The 19,155-nt window shown below is 45.3% G+C and overlaps 1 protein-coding gene across 2 annotated transcripts in view; it reads right to left on the bottom strand.

The window, feature by feature from the left end:
- BCAR3 (BCAR3 adaptor protein, NSP family member) overlaps positions 1-19,155 on the bottom strand; it is a 130,241-nt gene that overhangs the window by 77,245 nt on the left and 33,841 nt on the right. For both annotated transcript variants that reach the window (XM_030573728.1, XM_030573725.1), the window contains one exon: positions 17,971-18,298. In XM_030573728.1, coding sequence (XP_030429588.1) covers positions 17,971-18,298 — 328 coding nt within the window. The remainder of the gene's footprint in view (positions 1-17,970; positions 18,299-19,155) is intronic.

The raw sequence follows: 19,155 nt of genomic DNA, 5'->3' as shown, positions 1-19,155 counted from the left end.
ATGTAAGAGCCAACCAATGGATGCAGGTGATTGTGAGTGAAGATTCTACAATATCCAATATGACTACAGCCAAGAATTGTTCAATTCCCTCCACCGGTGTTCCATAGAATCAGATTCAAGGTCTTGTCTTCACGGCTAAACGGGGTTGCATTTTTTATCTTGCTGTAGCTAACCTAGTGAAGCCAACCCACTTTAGCTTTATAGCAAGGTAAACTAGTGACCTCAAAACAAGTCCCCTGCAGGGGGTGAGGGGTGACCTCACCAATTTACCTTACTGTAAATCCTTGTTTTTAATGTGTTTTTATGTCAGGATAGCTCACGTGTGTTAGTTACCCTGTGGGGAAAAAATTACATCCCTTTTAGCAGTGAAGACTAGACCATAAAATAAAGGGACAAACTTTACCAGTATGTAAGAGCAGCAAAGAATACTGTGGCACCTTATAGACTAACAGACGTTTTGTAGCATGAGCTTTCGTGGGTGAATACCCACTTCGTCAGGTGCATGTCAGCCAAAGTATTACTAGTATGAGTCAACTGATTAATTTCTTATGTGTTAGGTTCTGTGCAATTTCTGGCATCTCCCACGATAGCATGGGAGGACAAAGACAACATACATCCATGTGACCACCAAAGTAATTTGTTTATGGATCATATTTTATTCTCTGTTTGTCTAATGCACCCTATTCCTGTAGCATCAGACATCTTCCCTCACTCAGGCCCTGCTACCAGCCTGCGTATTTGTCCCCTTCAACTGAGTGCTGAGAGCCACTGTAGCTGGCACAGGCAGCAGTCATGAGTGAAAGAAGGAAACACCCCTCTGGGGCAGCATTCAGAAAAAGAAAGCAAAGGAAGCTTTTCTATCTAAGCAGGAAGGAGCTCTCCTGAGATACATAGACACAAATGTTTACGGTGAGGCCCTAGTGAGGATATGAGTGGTGAGGAGATGCCTGATCTTCCAGTTAGAGTGCAGGTGACCTGGCAGCTACTGCAGCATCCATATCTCCATCTCAGATGGATGTAACTATGCACATTCTGAAGAAAAGTGTAGATCACAGAAGAGTGTGCTGGAGGCGCAAAAAACAGCTGCTGCTGAGTTTAGTGCCTTAAGGCCAGATGATCCAGGACTGTGGACCCACTTGAGCAGTAGCCTGCGGGACTTCCTTGTACTGCATGGGCCACAGCAAGCGAAAAACTTCATGTTCCCCAAAGACAATGAAAATAGAAGTTTCCATCCAACACATTACTGGTGTGAAATCCCCAATGGTGACCAAGTGGAGAGGCCATGGCTTATGTACTCAAACACCCAGAATGCTACATGCTGTTTTTGTTGCAAACTCTTCCAGTCTAATGTTCCAGCCACACTGGGTTCCACAGGAACAAAGGACTGGAAAAATCTGGCTACAAATCTGGCATGCCATGAGAAGGCAGCAAATCACCAGAGAGCATTCCATCGGTGGAAAGAGCTTGAGATGAGACTAAGGTTAAAGGCCACCATAGATGATCAGCATCAAGAGAAGATTGCATCAGAGTCTCTTTACTGGCAAAATGTTCTGAAAAGGCTCATTGTCATTGTGAGAATGCTTGCTACCCAAAAGTTTGCACTGCATTGCACTTCAGATCAGCTCTATGTGCCAAACAATGGAAACTTCCTTAAAATCGTGGAGCTGATGGCTGAGTTTGATACTGTACTCAAGGAGCATCTAAGAAGAGTCACCACCCAAGAAACGTACATACACCACTACTTGGAAAAACAATTCAAAATGAGATCATACAGTTACTGGCAACAAAAGTCAAACAGAAGATTGTGGCAGATCTGAAGTCAGCAAGATACTACTGTGTTATTCTGGACTGCACACCTGACATCAGCCATATAGAACAAATGACTTTTATGGTGCATTTTATAACAGAACCTAGTGAAAATGTCACTGCAATGGTGACTGTCACAGAGCATTTCCTAGAATTTATTGACATTGATGATACTACAGGAGCTGGTATGACAAATGTGCTTCTTAAAAAGCTGGAAGATACAGGAATTGCAATAGCTAACAGGAGAGGTCAGGGCTACGATAATCGTGCCAACATGAGAGGAAAGAACAGAGGCATGCAGACATGGATCCGAGAGTTAAACCCTCGAGCTTTTTTTGTCCCATGCAATTCTCATTCATTGAACTTGGTGGTCAGTGATGCAGCATCAGCTTTGAGTGAGGCTGCTGGATTTTTTAATGTAATTCAAAGCATCTATGTATTTTTCTCTGCATCAACTCATCGATGGCAAATTTTGAAGCAACATCTGGGAACATCCCCTTTGACACTGAAACCACAGAGTGCCACACGATGGGAAAGTCGAGTGGAGGTGAAAAGTCTATCAAACATCAAATTGGGAAGACAGATGATGCCATAGTTGCCATTAAGGAAGATAATGCTATGATAGGAACTGTTTGTGGGAGAACAGTGGCAGAGGGAAATGGAATCATCAGAAACGATACATAACTTCAAATTTCTGTGTGGCATGACATTAGTGTTGTGGCATGACATACTGTTTGAAATAAATGCGTAAGCAAGAGACTCCAAGGTGTTGACCTTGATATATCTGGAACAATGGAACAACTGGACAAAGCAAAGTCATACCTACAGTCCTACCGGTCAGATGAGGGATTTCAAAATGTCATGAAGATTGCACAGAAGTTGGCAGAGGAACTTCACACTGAAGCTATTTTCCCACCCATTCAAGAGTACAAGAGTCACCGAAGAAGACGACATTTTGATTCTGAGGCATGGGATAATCCCAAAAGAGACCCCAAAAAACAATTCAAAGTTGAATTCTTTAACTAGGTGCTAGATTGTGCGATACAGTCAGTTAAAGAACATTAAGTGCAGCTCAAGGAACACAGCAGTATTTGGGATGTTGTATGATATTCCAAAACTCCTCACTGTACCTGAAGACCTACACCAGCAATGCATGATATTGATGTGAGTGATTTAGGTGATGAACTGAAAGTCCTTCCAAGATACAGTTCAGCAGGATCAACTCCAAAAGGCTGTTCTGGAATATATGTGCACAAATAAGATGACCACCCTCTTTCGTTGCTCTGCGCATACTTCTAACACTTCCTGTAACAGTTGCCAGTGGAAAACACAGCTTCTCCAAGCTGAAGTTAATAAAAACACATCTATGTTCCACAATGACATAGGTGAGGCTGGTTGGCCTTGTAAGCAACCATCTCAGTGGAGCATGAGCTGACCCAGACTGTGGACCTTCAGGAAGCAGTTCAAATCTTTGCAACCAAGAAGGCACAGAAATGACCACTTTGATTATTCAAACAGATAAAAATGTCAGTGTTTACTATGCAGACAAGAAAAGTTACATTTGCTGTTCAGGCATTTGAAAGTTAAGTATTACTTAAAATTTTTGAACAAAGAATTTTAAGTTGTTAGTTCTCCTTTATTGGGGTAGGTAGCAGAGCAGTACCATGAGAGGAGTAAAACAGCAAGAAGGTAGAATTGAGACCTTTCAAAGTTTTTGCCCAAGCGAGGGGCTATGGGGGCGTCATTTGAGCTCCTCGCCTCAGATGCCAAAATGCTGTGGGCTGTCCCTGCCCACAGCATTTTGCTGACACCATGTTAATTTTTGCAGTGTCTCCCTTCTTCCCATTGTGATAGTTAAGTGTCTGTCTCTCCCACTCAGTAGTTTGATGGCTTTGTTTGCCTTTTCTGTAAATGTATTTCTATTGCCTCTTTGCTCAGTTTATATTCTTTATCATCCATACATACACCACACAGTAATATTAACTATGAGCATGTTACCAATTTGCATATTATACCTTACAGGACACCTTTTAGCTATAGATTATGATACTATCAAATTGGGTTACATTGAGCTCATCAGGACAGTTGAGGCTCATTGCTAAATACCACGGAGCCCTTTGCTTTATGTCATTGGGGTGCTCTTAGGGTCACAGGGAAATGTCCCTATTTGGATAACAAGATATTTCATATAAATTAAAGTACATTACACGATATTAAAATTACATTTCACTTTACCAAGGGTAGATTGTATATTTTAAATATGTATTAATGGTATCATATGTGAACTACTTGTTTTAAATCAATGCCTGGGAAAAATAGCTTCCCCTCCCCCAATCAACTTATATTGAAAGATGACTTGACAAAGTATCAGGAGATATCAGAGGAATTTTTGGAAATAAAAACCAATTTACATAAGGGACAAATATAAATTAATGCTCACAGTTGCAGAAGAGTATTGTACAGTCTAGACACCTATATTTTTTCTTCTCTTTACTGTATTCTGTTTCTTTCCTTGGCAGTTTCAACTGATCCCTGTGTATGGTCTCCATTGTGTTAAGAATAAAACCGTGAAAACTTTAAATTCTTGGAAGAGTGTATTGATATATAGAGTCTCAATTTTTTTTTAATCTATCCCAAAAGCACAATAATTGAGCCTGCAACCTTGACACTCTGAATCACAATTCAATATCTAGGATCCTCTAACCTCAGTTCATAGCAACTACAATGCTAAGCATTAGAACCCTGCTCTATTGTTATGCCAACAGAGCAATGGAGGTGGACAAGGATTCTCCCAATTTTAATAATGCTTTCAGATGAAGTTTAAGTGAAAGTAGAACATTATATTAAAAAAAGAACAAACGGAACACAAAAGAATTTATTCAGTGCTGTGTTGGAGTTCTCATAACTGCTCAAACTGAGCTGTCCTAGTGATTGCCTCAGATGCACTTGCTCACAATGCAGCTCGTACTCTGAGGAACTGATCTCTGACTCATTCACCACGAGATTCTACACAGAAATCAGCAGTACAAGAGAGATATTTATTTGTCTTAAACTGTAGGAATGCTCGGTGCCAGTGAGCTTAGACATGTGCCTTCACTCATGCTGAGTACAGCCTCCTCACTACACCAACACTCCCATTGATTTCAACATGCTCAACATCAGCGAGAGCATCAGAATGTGACCCCTGCTGATTATGACAAAATCTCACTACAGGTAAATCATAAATGTGCTCTGTATTTGTGTCTAAAGGTACAATCTTATTTTTTAGTTACTGAACAAAGGTGCAGATTCACAACATGAGACACCAGGGAGAATGGCAGAATATGGCAATTTCTAGCTTTCCTAAAAAAAATAAAAAGGAAACTACTGGAAGAGTATGTTCACATTCAATTTAAGCAAGGGGGAAAGAGTCTGGCCCCATATGTTGCCATCATATATATATTTACTTATGGATGTCACAGCTCTTTTAAACACTTACTCATGGTCTGAGTGGACAGTGACTTCAGTTCTAATATTAGTTGCCAGCACTGTATATGTTAGTCAAGAGCTACCACCATACATCTCTGACTAACCTAACAAGGTGACTGGGAGACCAACCAGATCTCCTACACAGCAGTACAAAAGTACTATTAGCCGGCTGTTCTAACAACATCCCTTATTATTTGAGTAGCATCATGTTCTCATTCTGAGTGAGGCTTGTCCTTCTCCTCTCAACATTTTTGTTCTTGCTGAGACTACTGCAATATTCCTAATAGTTCCAGTATAAATATATGTAATCTGGAGGCCCTATTCTCTCAAAGAGAGAAGGTACATCTCTTGTAAACTGTACCTTTAAAGTAATTGTTATGTGAAGGAAGATTGTAAGAAAGCAACAGTGCATGACATCACATTCTTCTTTTGATAACATCTCTAGGTACGTGCACTTTCTGATCACATAATAATTAAAAGGAGTTCAACAGGTTCACAAGCAAGCCCAAACAAGCAGGAAGCAATTACACCTCATGACCACTGCCCTATAAACCATACGGAGAGGAATATTACGTGCTCTGAACCTGACATAACCTTATTCCCAGATTCTGGACCTTAGCGTCCAAAATTTGGGGGTTAGCATGAAAACCTCCAAGCTTAGTTACCAGCTTGGACCTGGTACTGCTGCCACCACCCAAAAAATTAGAGTGTTTTGGGGCACTCTGGTCCCACTGAAAAACCTTCCCTGGGACCCCAAGACCCAAATCCCTTGAGTCTCACAACAAAGGGAAATAACCCTTTTTCCCTTCCCCCCTCCAGGTGCTCCTGGAGAGATACTCAGACACCAACTCTGTGAAACTACCCAGAGTGAGTCCCCCTCTCCGTTCCCAATCCTGGAACAAAAGCACTTTCCTCTTCACCCAGAGGAAATGCAAAATCAGGCTAGCAATCCAACACACAGCTCTCCCCTTGATTTCTTCCTCCCACCAATTCCCTGGTGAGTACAGACTTAATTTCCCTGAAGTAAAGAAAAACTCCAACAGGTCTTAAAAGAAAGCTTTATATAAAAAGAAAGAAAAAATACAAATGTTCTCTCTGTATTAAGATGATACAACACAGGGTCAATTGCTTAAAAGAATATTGAATAAACAGCCTTATTCAAAAAGAATACAAATCAAAGCCCTCCAGCACTTACATTCATGCAAATACCAAAGAAAAGAAACCATAGAACTTACTATCTGATCTCTTTGTCCTTACACTTAGAAACAGAAGACTAGAAAATAGAACTACTTCTCCAAAGCTCAGAGACAGCAGGCAAGCAGACAAAAGACTCAGAGACACACTTCCCTCCACCCCAAGTTGAAAAAATCCAGTTTCCTGATTGGTTCTCTGGTCAGGTGTTTCAGGTGAAAGAGACATTAACCCTTAGCTATCTGTTTATGACACGCCCCCCAAATTGCAGACAGTGGGGAAGCTCACTGGCGGCAATTTCCTTCTAGAACTTGAAAATAAACAGATTAATACAACACATGCACCTTTACATATACTACTAAGTATATAACTAACAGACTTTTACATTTTAAGAACACTTTTTAACTACTGGATTCTGGGAAACTCTCACGGGAGAGTGCATCAGCAACTTTGTTAGAAGCTCCTGTGATGTGTTGAATTTCAAAATCAAAATTTTGGAGAGCTAAACTCCAACGAAGAAGTTTCTTGTTGTTCCCCTTGGCAGTATGAAGCCACTTTAGTGCAGCATGGTCAGTTTGTAGTTGGAACCGCCGTCCCCAAACATATGGGCGTAGCTTCTTCAGGGCGTACACAATGGCATAGCATTCCTTTTCACTGACTGACCAGTGACTTTCCCTCTCAGACAGTTTTTTGCTGAGAAACACGACAGGATGGAAGTTGTGATTTGTTGCTTCCTGCATGAGCACTGCTCCTATACCACGCTCAGATGCATCTGTGGTTACTAGGAATGGTTTGTCAAAATCCGGGGCCCTGAGTACAGGGTCAGACATGAGCGTTGCCTTAAGTTGGGTAAAGGCTTTTTGACACTCATGAGTCCACTTAACGGCATTTGGCTGGGTCTTTTTGGTTAGGTCGGTCAATGGGGCAGCGATTTGGCTGTAGTGTGGTACAAATCGCCTGTAGTATCCGGCCAAGCCTAAGAAGGATTGGACCTGTTTTTTTGACCTTGGGACAGGCCACTTTTGGATAGCATTCACCTTGGCCTGTAGGGGGTTTATGGTTCCTCGACCCACCTGGTGCCCCAGGTAAGTCACTCTGTTTTGGCCTATTTGACACTTTTTGGCCTTAACAGTTAGTCCTGCCTGCCTGATGCGCTCAAAGACCTTTTCCAGGTGGAGTAGGTGTTCGGGCCAGGAGTCTGAAAAAATGGCCACATCATCGAGGTAGGCAACTGCAAATTCTCCCAGTCCAGCTAGTAGACCGTCTACCAGCCTCTGGAAGGTGGCGGGTGCATTTCGAAGGCCGAAAGGAAGGACATTGAATTCATACACCCCCGCATGGGTGACGAATGCTGACCTCTCCTTGGCAGGTTCATCTAGCGGTACTTGCCAGTACCCCTTGGTTAAGTCTATGGTAGAGATGAACTGGGCACGTCCCAACTTTTCCAATAGCTCATCAGTACGTGGCATTGGATAGTTGTCCGGACGAGTTACAGCATTTAGCTTACGGTAGTCCACGCAGAAGCGTATTTCCCCATCTGGTTTGGGTACCAGAACCACTGGAGATGCCCATGCACTGGTAGATGGGCGGATTATACCCATCTGTAGCATGTTCTGGATCTCCCGTTTTATAGCAGCTTGGGCATGAGGAGACACCCGGTAGGGTGGGGTTCTGATTGGGTGAGCATTACCTGTATCAATGGAGTGGTATGCCCGTTCAGTCCGTCCTGGGGTGGCTGAGAACAATGGGGCGAAGCTAGTGCACAGCTCCTTGATTTGTTGCCGCTGCAGACGTTCCAGGGTGGTTGAGAGGTTCACCTCTTCCACGCCACCGTCTTTTTTTCCGTCGTAGTAGACACCGTCAGGCCACTCAGCATTATCTCCCTGGACTGTAAACTGACAAACCTGTAAGTCTCTGGAATAGAAAGGCTTGAGAGAATTAACATGGTACACTTTAGGCTTTAGTGAGGAATTGGGAAATGCTATGAGGTAGTTTACAGCTCCCAGGCGCTCTTGGACCGTGAATGGCCCTTCCCATGATGCTTCCATCTTATGGGCCTGTTGCGCCTTCAAGACCATAACCTGGTCTCCTACCTTGAAGGAACGTTCTCTGGCATGTCTGTCATACCAGGCCTTTTGCTCTTCTTGAGCATCCTTTAGGTTCTCTCTAGCAAGGGCTAAAGAGTGTCGGAGGGTGCTTTGTAGGTTGCTTACAAAGTCCAGAATGTTAGTTCCTGGAGAAGGCGTAAACCCCTCCCATTGCTGCTTCACCAACTGTAATGGCCCCTTAACCTCGTGACCATACACAAGTTCAAATGGTGAAAACCCTAAACTGGGATGTGGTACAGCCCTGTAGGCAAACAGCAACTGCTGCAACACTAGGTCCCAATTATTGGAGAATTCGTTGATGAATTTTCGTATCATGGCCCCCAAAGTTCCATTGAACCTTTCCACCAGGCCATTGGTTTGATGGTGGTACGGGGTGGCAACCAAGTGATTCACCCCATGAGTTTCCCACAGTTTTTCCATGGTCCCTGCCAGGAAATTAGACCCCGAATCTGTAAGGATGTCAGAGGGCCAACCTACCCTGGCAAAGATGTCTGTTAGGGCCAGGCACACAGTGTTAGCCCTGGTGTTGCCTAGAGCTACTGCTTCTGGCCATCGTGTAGCAAAGTCCACTAAAGTCAGTACGTACTGCTTTCCTCTGGGCGTCTTTTTTGGGAAAGGGCCCAGAATATCCACAGCTACTCGCTGAAATGGGACCTCAATTATGGGGAGTGGCTGGAGAGGGGCCTTGACCTGGTCTTGAGGCTTTCCCACTCTTTGGCATACCTCACAAGACCGGACATACTTGGCAACGTCCTTGCCCATCCCCTCCCAGTGGAAGGACTTCCCCAACCGGTCCTTGGTTCTGTTCACCCCAGCATGCCCACTGGGATGATCATGGGCTAAGCTTAAGAGCTTCTCCCGGTACTTAGTTGGAACCACCAACTGTTTTTGCGGCTGCCATTCTTCCCGGTGTCCACCAGAAAGAATTTCCTTGTATAAAAGTCCTTGGTCTATAACAAACCGGGATCGATTAGAAGAGCTGAGAGGCGGTGGGGTGCTCCGTGCCGCCGCCCACGCTTTCTGAAGGCTGTCATCTGCTTCCTGCTCAGCCTGGAACTGTTCCCTTGAGGCTGGGGTCACCAGTTCTTCCTCAGACTGTGGACTTGGGCTTGGTCCCTCTGGAAGCGATGTAGGTGATGGGGTTGTTTTTGTTGCTGGTGAACCGCTCTCCGCTGGTGCACCTGAGGGTATTTCAGGCTCTGGCTGAGCCTTTTGGGTATGGCTGTCTTTTGCTTCTGCCAGTTCTGGCTTGCTGGCGCCCTCTGGCGTTGAGTTTGAAGATGTGGTTGCACTTGCTGGTGCTGGTTGCTGTTCCAGTTCCGGGCCTGGGACTGGAGATGCTGTGGCTGTTTCAGTGGTAGGCATGGAATCCGGGTCCACTGCCTCTGTCTGGGTCTCTGGTAACACAGACGGGGCTTCTGTGGACGGCTCAGGAACAGGAATGGGTCTGGAAGCTTGCCTGATTTGGCTACGGGTAACCATTCCCACTCTCTTGGCCCGCCTCACCTGGTTGGCCAAGTCTTCCCCCAGTAGCATGGGGATAGGATAATTGTCATAGACTGCAAAAGTCCACATTCCTGACCAGCCTTTGTACTGGACAGGCAGTTCAGCTGTAGGCAAGTCTACAGCTTGTGACATGAAGGGGTAAATTGTAACTTTGGCCTTTGGGTTGATGAATTTGGGGTCAACGAAGGATTGGTGGATAGCTGACACTTGTGCCCCCGTGTCTCTCCACGCAGTAACCTTCTTTCCGCCCACTCTCAAATTTTCCCTTCGCTCCAAGGGTATTTGAAAGGCATCCGGGCCTTTGGTGTGATGGTGGTGTAATGAATTGCACTCGCATGGTGTTCTTGGGACAGTTGGCCTTGATATGTCCCGGTTCATTACACTTAAAGCATCTTCCATCTGATGGGTCACTGGGCCGAGGTGAGTTACTGGAGACTGGTGAGGTTGAAGAGTAGGGTATCTGTGGCTTTACTTGGGTGGTATGTAGGGTCTTTGGCTGTCCTCGGTTGTAGGGTTTATGGTCTGTGTGCCCCCTGGGGTAATCGTTCCCCTTGACAGTAGCTTTTTTGCTTTCTGCCAGTTCCATCCATTTGGCTCCAATCTCCCCCGCCTCAGCGATAGTTTTGGGATTTCTATCTTGTATGTACCGTGTGATGTCTTCAGGAACACCATCCAAGAACTGCTCCATTTGTATGAGGAGGTTCACTTCTTCCAAGGTTTGAATGTTGTTTCCTGTTAACCAGGCCTCATAGTTTTTGCAATGTAGTAGGCGTGTTTGGGAAATGACACCTCTGGTTTCCATTTTTGGGTTCTGAAGCGCCGACGGGCATGATCTGGGGTTATCCCCATCCTGTATCTGGCCTTGGTTTGAAAAAGTTTATAGTCATTCATTTGCGGCTTGGGCATTTCAGCTGCCACCTCTGCTAAAGGTCCACTGAGGTGTGGCCTTAATTCTACCATGTACTGGTCTTCGGGGATGCTGTACCCAAGACAGGCTCTTTCAAAATTTTCCAAGAAGTCCTCGGTGTCATCACCTGCCTTGTAGGTGGGAAATTTCCTGTGCTGTGGAGCAATAATTGGCGCCGGGTTGTTAGGGTTGGCTGGCACATGCAGCCCAGCTTTTGCCAACTCCAGTTCATGTTTTCTCTGTTTTTCCTTCTCTTCATTCTCTTTTTCCATTTGTTGTTGTTGTTTTTCCATGTCTCGGCGGTGGGCCGCCTCATCTTCTGCTTGTTTCCTTCGGTAGGCCACCTCTTCTTCTTCTAGTTTTCTTTTGTGTGCTGCCTCTTGGGCTGCCTGTTCTCTTTGGAAGGCTGCCAGTTTCATGTTTTCTTCCTTTTCTTTTATCTCCATCTGTCTCCTGTGTTCAGCTTCTTTGAATTGGTCTTCGGCCTCCATTTTTGTCCTGGTAGACATGGTTCCTGTTTTCTTGTGTTGGGGTGCCCTCCGGTGTTTCTCTTTTGAACTGCAGGCTCTGTTGCCTCCTGAAGTCTGCCTAGCAACAGTGCTTTTTTCCCTTTCTCTCTCTAGCTAATGTTCAATTAAGGGAAACCAGAAAAACCACTTTATTTGCATGCATATAAGTGCTGGTACTTTGCCTCCTAATGGGAGGGCTATTGCATGACAAAAGACCCTTAACAGTCTTCTCGCTTAACATGCAAACCACAAACTGCTAGAGAGAGCAGAAAAAAAAATTTCTCTCTGGTTCCCTTTTAAAACCAAACTGTTTCTCTCTGCTAAAAAGCCCTTAGCAGAGAAAAGAAAAATATAATATTCCTACTGGCTTCTGGATTCTGTCTATATCCCGCCGCTGCCACCATGACATAACCTTATTCCCAGATTCTGGACCTTAGCGTCCAAAATTTGGGGGTTAGCATGAAAACCTCCAAGCTTAGTTACCAGCTTGGACCTGGTACTGCTGCCACCACCCAAAAAATTAGAGTGTTTTGGGGCACTCTGGTCCCACTGAAAAACCTTCCCTGGGACCCCAAGACCCAAATCCCTTGAGTCTCACAACAAAGGGAAATAACCCTTTTTCCCTTCCCCCCTCCAGGTGCTCCTGGAGAGATACTCAGACACCAACTCTGTGAAACTACCCAGAGTGAGTCCCCCTCTCCGTTCCCAATCCTGGAACAAAAGCACTTTCCTCTTCACCCAGAGGAAATGCAAAATCAGGCTAGCAATCCAACACACAGCTCTCCCCTTGATTTCTTCCTCCCACCAATTCCCTGGTGAGTACAGACTTAATTTCCCTGAAGTAAAGAAAAACTCCAACAGGTCTTAAAAGAAAGCTTTATATAAAAAGAAAGAAAAAATACAAATGTTCTCTCTGTATTAAGATGATACAACACAGGGTCAATTGCTTAAAAGAATATTGAATAAACAGCCTTATTCAAAAAGAATACAAATCAAAGCCCTCCAGCACTTACATTCATGCAAATACCAAAGAAAAGAAACCATAGAACTTACTATCTGATCTCTTTGTCCTTACACTTAGAAACAGAAGACTAGAAAATAGAACTACTTCTCCAAAGCTCAGAGACAGCAGGCAAGCAGACAAAAGACTCAGAGACACACTTCCCTCCACCCCAAGTTGAAAAAATCCAGTTTCCTGATTGGTTCTCTGGTCAGGTGTTTCAGGTGAAAGAGACATTAACCCTTAGCTATCTGTTTATGACAGAACCTTTTACCCAGACTGATTTGTTGGAGGGTAGATAGAAACAAAACTGTTCCTGAACAACCTTTCAGCTTGTCCTCAAGCACTATTAACAATAGATTCAGTTAACGTCACCCTTCTGGCTGATCTGATCTGCCACAAGAACAGAGCTCATATAAAAGCAGCAAAGAATCCTGTGGCAGATCCAGATTAACACGGCTACCCTCTGATAATAGAGCTCATATAATTTCCCTCCTTTAATCAAAGGTTGTGTTATGAAATCTGATTGGTAAATACATTTTTACAGTATAACTAAATCCCAATGTAGAAGTTCCATTCAGTTATTTTTCTTAACCATGCCGATTCTGACATTCAAGCAGCAAAATGGTATCTCATATTCTTTGTACCTTCTTAATCCACTGTGTTATACTCAAATTCGTTCTGTTTTCCTGCCATTCTTTTGGGATTGTCAACAATACTTTGCCTATGTTCAGTGACTGTATTTTTACAACTTTGAACCCCAATTCTTCTCTATCACTTATTAAATAAGAGTAATAAATAGTATCCCTATTGAAGTCAGTGGGAGTTTTACCATCGACTTCAATGGAGCTAAGATTTCACCCTTTGAGTGCAACATCTGGGCAAACCTAACTAGATATCCCACAAAATGGGATGAGGAGGATGTCCAGAGCCACTGAAGGATCAGCATCTCTGAAAATCAGGACATTTAGGGACTGATAATCAATCATTCTATTAACTTCAGTGAACACTCTATCTGAGGGCTTGGCTACCCTTGCAGGTGTGCAGCACTGGGAGTTACAGCTGTGTTCGTACAGCTGTGTAAGGAAAGCGCTGGAGTGTGGCCACACTGACAGCTACCAGCACTGCAGCGTGGCCACATTTGCAGGATTTGCAGCGCTGTTGGGAGTGGTGCATTATGGGCAGCTATCCCACAGAGCACCTCATCTCATTTTGGCGCCGTGGGTTGTGGGAAGGGGACGGAAGGGTGCAGGTCACTCTGCTTCCTGTCCCAACGCCCCATGATGCATCGCTTCACATTCCAGCAGTCCCTGTTTTTCTGTCCACGTTTGGCGCCATTGTGACTCTCCCAACGGTTTCTGTGCAGCGCGATTTCTGTGGGAAATGGAGCCCGAACTGCTGAGGAGTCTGCTGACGAGTCTCGCCAGCACATCACGTTTGGAAGTTGAGCTATTCCTCAAGCTCCAAAGTGATGAGGGGTCCGACGATGATAGCAAGTCGCCTGATGCGTACGACACGACATTGCTTGTGGCATTCACGGAAATGCTCAGCACTGTGGAATGCTGCTTCTGGGCTCGGGAAACAAGCACTGAGTGGCGGAATCGCATCATCATGGAAGTCTGGGATGACGAGCAGTGGCTGCAGAACTTTCGGATGAGAAAAGCCACTTTCATGGGACTGTGTGCTGAGCTCGCCCCCACCCTGCAGCGCAAGGACATGAGATTGAGAGCTGCCCTGCCGGTGGAGAAGCGGGTGGCTATTGCAGTCTGGAAGCTGGCAACTCCAGACAGCTACCGATCGGTCGGGAACCAGTTTGGAGTGGGAAAGTTGACCGTTGGGATCGTTTTGATGCAAGTTTGCACAACCATTAATCGCATCCTGCTAAGAAGAACCGTGACTCTGGGAAACGTGCAGGACATTGTGGATAGCTTTGCACAAATGGGTTTCCCTAACTGTGGAGGGGCAATGGGACGCATATTCCTATTCTAGCATCACCCCACCTAGCATCCGAGTACATTAATCGGAAGGGGTATTTCTCTATGGTTCTCCAGGCGCTTGTGGATCACCGTAGGCGTTTCATTGACATTAACACAGGCTGGCCTGGAAAGGTGCATGATTCACACATCTTTCGGAACACTGGCCTGTTCCAGAAGCTGCAATCAGGGACTTTTTTCCCAGACCGGAAGATCACAATAGGGGACGTCGAAATGCCCATTGTGATCCTTGGAGACCCCGCTTACCCCTTAATGCCTTGGCTCATGAAACCATATACAGGGAAGCTCGACAGGAGCAAGGACCAGTTTAACTACAGGCTGAGCCGGTGCAGAATGACTGTGGAGTGCGCTTTTGGCCATGTAAAAGGGTGCTGGTGATCTCTGTATGGGAAGCTAGACCTGGGGGAAAGCAGCATCCCTGCGGTTATATCCACGTGCTGTACCCTCCATAATATTTGTGAAGGGAAGGGTGAAACATTCAGTCAGGAATGGGCCTCTGAGGTTCAACGTCTGGAGGCTGAATTTGCACAGCCAGAGAGCAGGGCTACTAGAGAGGCCCAACACAGGGTTTCAAGGATTAGGGATGCCTTGAGGGAGGAATTTGAGGCTGAAAACCAACAGTAATGTTTGGTGCCTTGCACGGGAGTGAAGTGCAGTGGTTACAAGGTTAGTAGGAATCTGTTTTTCCTAAGCTGATTTGCAGTGCCTGTTTCTTTCCTGGGCTACGGTATCTTTGACTTTCTGCAATAATAAAGACTGTTTTCAAATCCAAGAATTCATTTATTGAAAAGAATATACTTTTATTGACAGACACACAACATTTTGGGAACCTAAAAGGGCAGGGGGGTGTGGTAGGGAACTGTACAGTCACAGGTTTGAATATGTCCTGTCTGGAGTGCTGTGCAATGACTGCTGCACTTCAGGATGCCTATACTGCAGGGTGATGGGGGTTGAGTGCGGAGGTAAGGGTCGTAGTTCTAAGGGCTGGTTGGTGAACGTACAGATGCTGGAGGCAGCTGGTGGAGGTAAAAATCTGGATGCTGGGGAAGGGGGTTTGGAGCTGACACTGGGACACAAGGGAAAGAGCTTTGGGACCGGGGGGAGGGGCGCGGTAGTGCTCTGCCTGCATGGCTACGTGCGCCTGGATAGGTCCCCTTGGCGCGCCAGGATGCTTATCAGCTGCTTTGTGCTTTTCTTCCTGGCCGCTGCGTTTCTCTGGTGGATCCTGCTTTCCCTTTCCCTCCAGTTTTTCATTCTCTCTGGCAGAGTGATCCATAACTGCTTTCAGCAGGTCATCTTTGCTTTTTCGCGGCTTCTTCCGCAGGTTTTGGAGTCTTTGAGCTGTTGATAACACGGGCAGCTGAGAAGTCAAGGTTGCTTGTGGAAAAGCAAAAAAGGCAACAGTTAACAGAGGCAGCATTGTTTATATCTCAAACAAACAGTTATTCCCACACAGTGAAGGAGTTTACAGTCTTCACTTTAGCATAATTTTCCCATACCAAAGAGAGCGCACATAACTCACAGGAGCCCCGAAATGGTGAGTAAGGGGGACTGACTGCTTCAGGGCTGTGCTGAAGTTTCTGTGCGTTGGGGAAAGCAAACAACTGCAGGGGGCACCTACACTGAACACTCTCCCAACATTTTCCACAGGAGTTAATCCTGGAAGATATCTCGCTGCTGTGGATCACCTGGGAAGAGCAGGAGGGTCTTCTACAGCAATCCGGATTCCGTCCTGGTCCCTATGCAGCTTGCCTGTGTGCAGCAATGGTCCCCCCCACCCCTCGCGGCACAGTGGCGCGGACGCATTAGCCTGACTGGGACAATGACCACAGTGGCTCTCCCTATAAACTTGCGCAAGCGCATTGCTCACGCTCTGGCTGAAACTTTTGAAGAGATTACCGAGGCCGATTACTGCAACGTGATAGGCCACATCAATGGGCTATTCCATATCTAGGCATGCATGCATGCAGCCCTAACCCTCCCTCCTCTCCTGAAACATTTCCATCCTGAAAATAAAAGCCACTTACCAGGAACCTGCTCCTCTGCTTGTCCTTCACCAAGTACCGGCTGCTGCGACTGGCTACCTTTCTCCTGGCTTGAGAAGACCTCCTGGCTGCATGCCTCCCGGGACTTCAGGGTGTCTCCCTCACCCCGGTACCCTCACTCTCAGTTTCCTCCTCCTTCTCCGTCCTCCTCTCCCTGCCCCGCTCTGAAGTGTGCATCGTGGTCCTCGGATTGGTGGTGGGGTCACCCCCAAGTATCGCGTCTAGCTCCTTGTAAAAACGGCAGGTCATGGGGGCAGTGCCAGAGCGATGGTTTCCCTTGCGGGCTTTGCAATAGGCATTCCGCAGCTCCTTCACTTTAACCCTGCACTGCACCGCGTCCCGGTCATGGCCCCTTTCCAGCATGGCCCTTGATATCTGCCCATAGGTATCGTAATTCCTACGGCTGGAGCGCAGCTCTGACTGCACAGCTTCCTCCCCCCAGACACTGATGAGGTCCATCAACTCGCCATTGCTCCATGCTGGGGCTCGTTTGCCATGTGGAGGCATGGTCACTTAGAAAGATTCACTGATTGCACTCCACATCTGGCTGAGCAAACAGGAAGGGGATTTTTAAAATTCCCGGGGCATTTAAAGGGCGGGTCACCTGAGGCCAGGGCAGTAAAGTTCGAACTGATAAGCAGAGTGGCTGAGCAGGCATTCTGGGATACCTCTGAATACCTCTGGAGGCCAATAACAGCGCTTTTGGTGGCCACACTGGCAGAGCAGCGCTGAATCACTAGCGCTGCAATTGTTATTCCCCAGGCAGAGGTGGAGTACATGCAGCGCTGTAGCCAGGGAGATACAGCGCTGTATGTGCCTTGCAAGTGTGAACGGTGACCAGCGCTGCAACTCTCCAGTGTAGCCAAGCCCTGATACAGGTTCTTAGACTTCACTCATTACTGTAAGTAACTGAGGCTTCCAGTAGTGCTCCCAAATACTTCAACTGGAATTGGATTAAGCTTTTATTTACGTGTCTAAGTTTAGGTACCGACATCTGAAAATTTTGGCCAGAATATTTTGATCTTTACTGGGACAGCTAAATAGACCTGCCTTCCACCACACAAGAGAGATTTCTGAATCTACAGGAACAAAGCAACAAAAATTATTAAAATTTAGAATATTTAAAACTTAAACCACCACCTAAGACTTTTTTTCATTTTAATCTATGGAATAAGATGCAAAAAATTCCATTATAATTAGCAAAATGCATCGGATTTCATTTTTTGCATAATAATTACACAGAAGCAGACCTAAAACCTGGCTTGTGACTCAGGGCCATCTCACTAAGGGCTGACTTAAGTTGAGCACCGACTCATGGTCATGCCCATGTTGACTCAGCCATGCCAGTGTAGCCTTATAAGTAGAGGACAGGAGTTCTAGAAGAATACAGTACAGCTCTTACAAAACAAACATCTGGGTTAAATTTAAGAAGGTACCTGAAGTGGAGTTTCTCACTCTTCCTGTCTTGTAGGGGATACTCCTCTATGATATCTTGAATCAAAGGTGACTGCTGCCTGTGTGTTCTGGAGAATGGCAGGGTTCCCATATGGCTAAACATATCACAAGATCTAATGGGAATGGTTCCCTTTTTCTTCCTTGGGAGAGTGCCATGGATAGAAACATCGTGATAGGAGTCGAAATGATGCTCAGCCAGAGGAGGTTTGCTGCTCAAAAGATCCATAGAAGCAGCCAGTGAGAACTGATGGTTCACCTGCGTGTTCCTGGGGAGACTTGCAAGGTTTCCAGTAGCTATCATTCTCAGCTCTGAAAAATAAAAATTGCCCACAGCGTACATCACTCACAAGTGCGGCAGTTTTAAATGAAATTAAATAACACTGTTAGCAGTTGTCTCTATTAACATCGCACTTCTTGTATCAGAAGGCAGACAATATACGCTTTTCAAATATACACTCAATTATAACCTAATCTCATAGGTCCCAATTCTGCAGATTATTATACAAATGTGCTTAACCTTTATGCATGTGAATAGCCCCATTAAAATAATTGACTTAAGCACATATGCAAGCGTTTGCAGGATCTGGGCCATAACCTGCTATTACCTACAAGGTTTATCTTCTTATCTGTTGTTTTACCCTGAGTTCTTAGAAACCATTCCATTTGACAGGTCAAACATCAGTCTGGAATCATTAACTGAAACTAAATTGTCAGGAAAAAAAACCAACAATGTACAGACCAAGGCTCAGTTTAAAAGATTGCAAGTCTAAACTCAGCAGTGGGGGCACTACAGACCTAGTTAAGTAATAAGCATACTAGAGAACTGGGGCAAATATTTTTAATAGCTTGTAAGCTAAAGGATCTTATCCAAAAGATAAGGACAATAGATTAGTGGAATTCTTTTCTGTAGGATACATAGGCCAACTGAGTCAAATTCACTGCTGGTATAAGGGGGATGCACACTTTACATTAGAGGTGAATTTGGTCAGTTGTACCCTGGCTTACAACAGAGAGGTGTCTCTGAAATACCTCTGCAAACATGAACAAAATCACAACACTTGGTGTAAATTCATAGGGTCAGATTCTGGCCCCCTGATAAGGCTGCTTTCTGCCACTCCACAAATATAAAGTAGCATTAAGTGACTATCAAGGGATGCTTTGGTTTA

This window comes from Gopherus evgoodei, chromosome 8, assembly GCF_007399415.2.
Source record: "Gopherus evgoodei ecotype Sinaloan lineage chromosome 8, rGopEvg1_v1.p, whole genome shotgun sequence".
NCBI classification, from domain to species: Eukaryota; Metazoa; Chordata; order Testudines; family Testudinidae; genus Gopherus; species Gopherus evgoodei.
The sequence above is the reverse complement of the archived record's forward strand: the minus strand, read 5'-3'. Positions and strand labels throughout refer to the sequence as shown.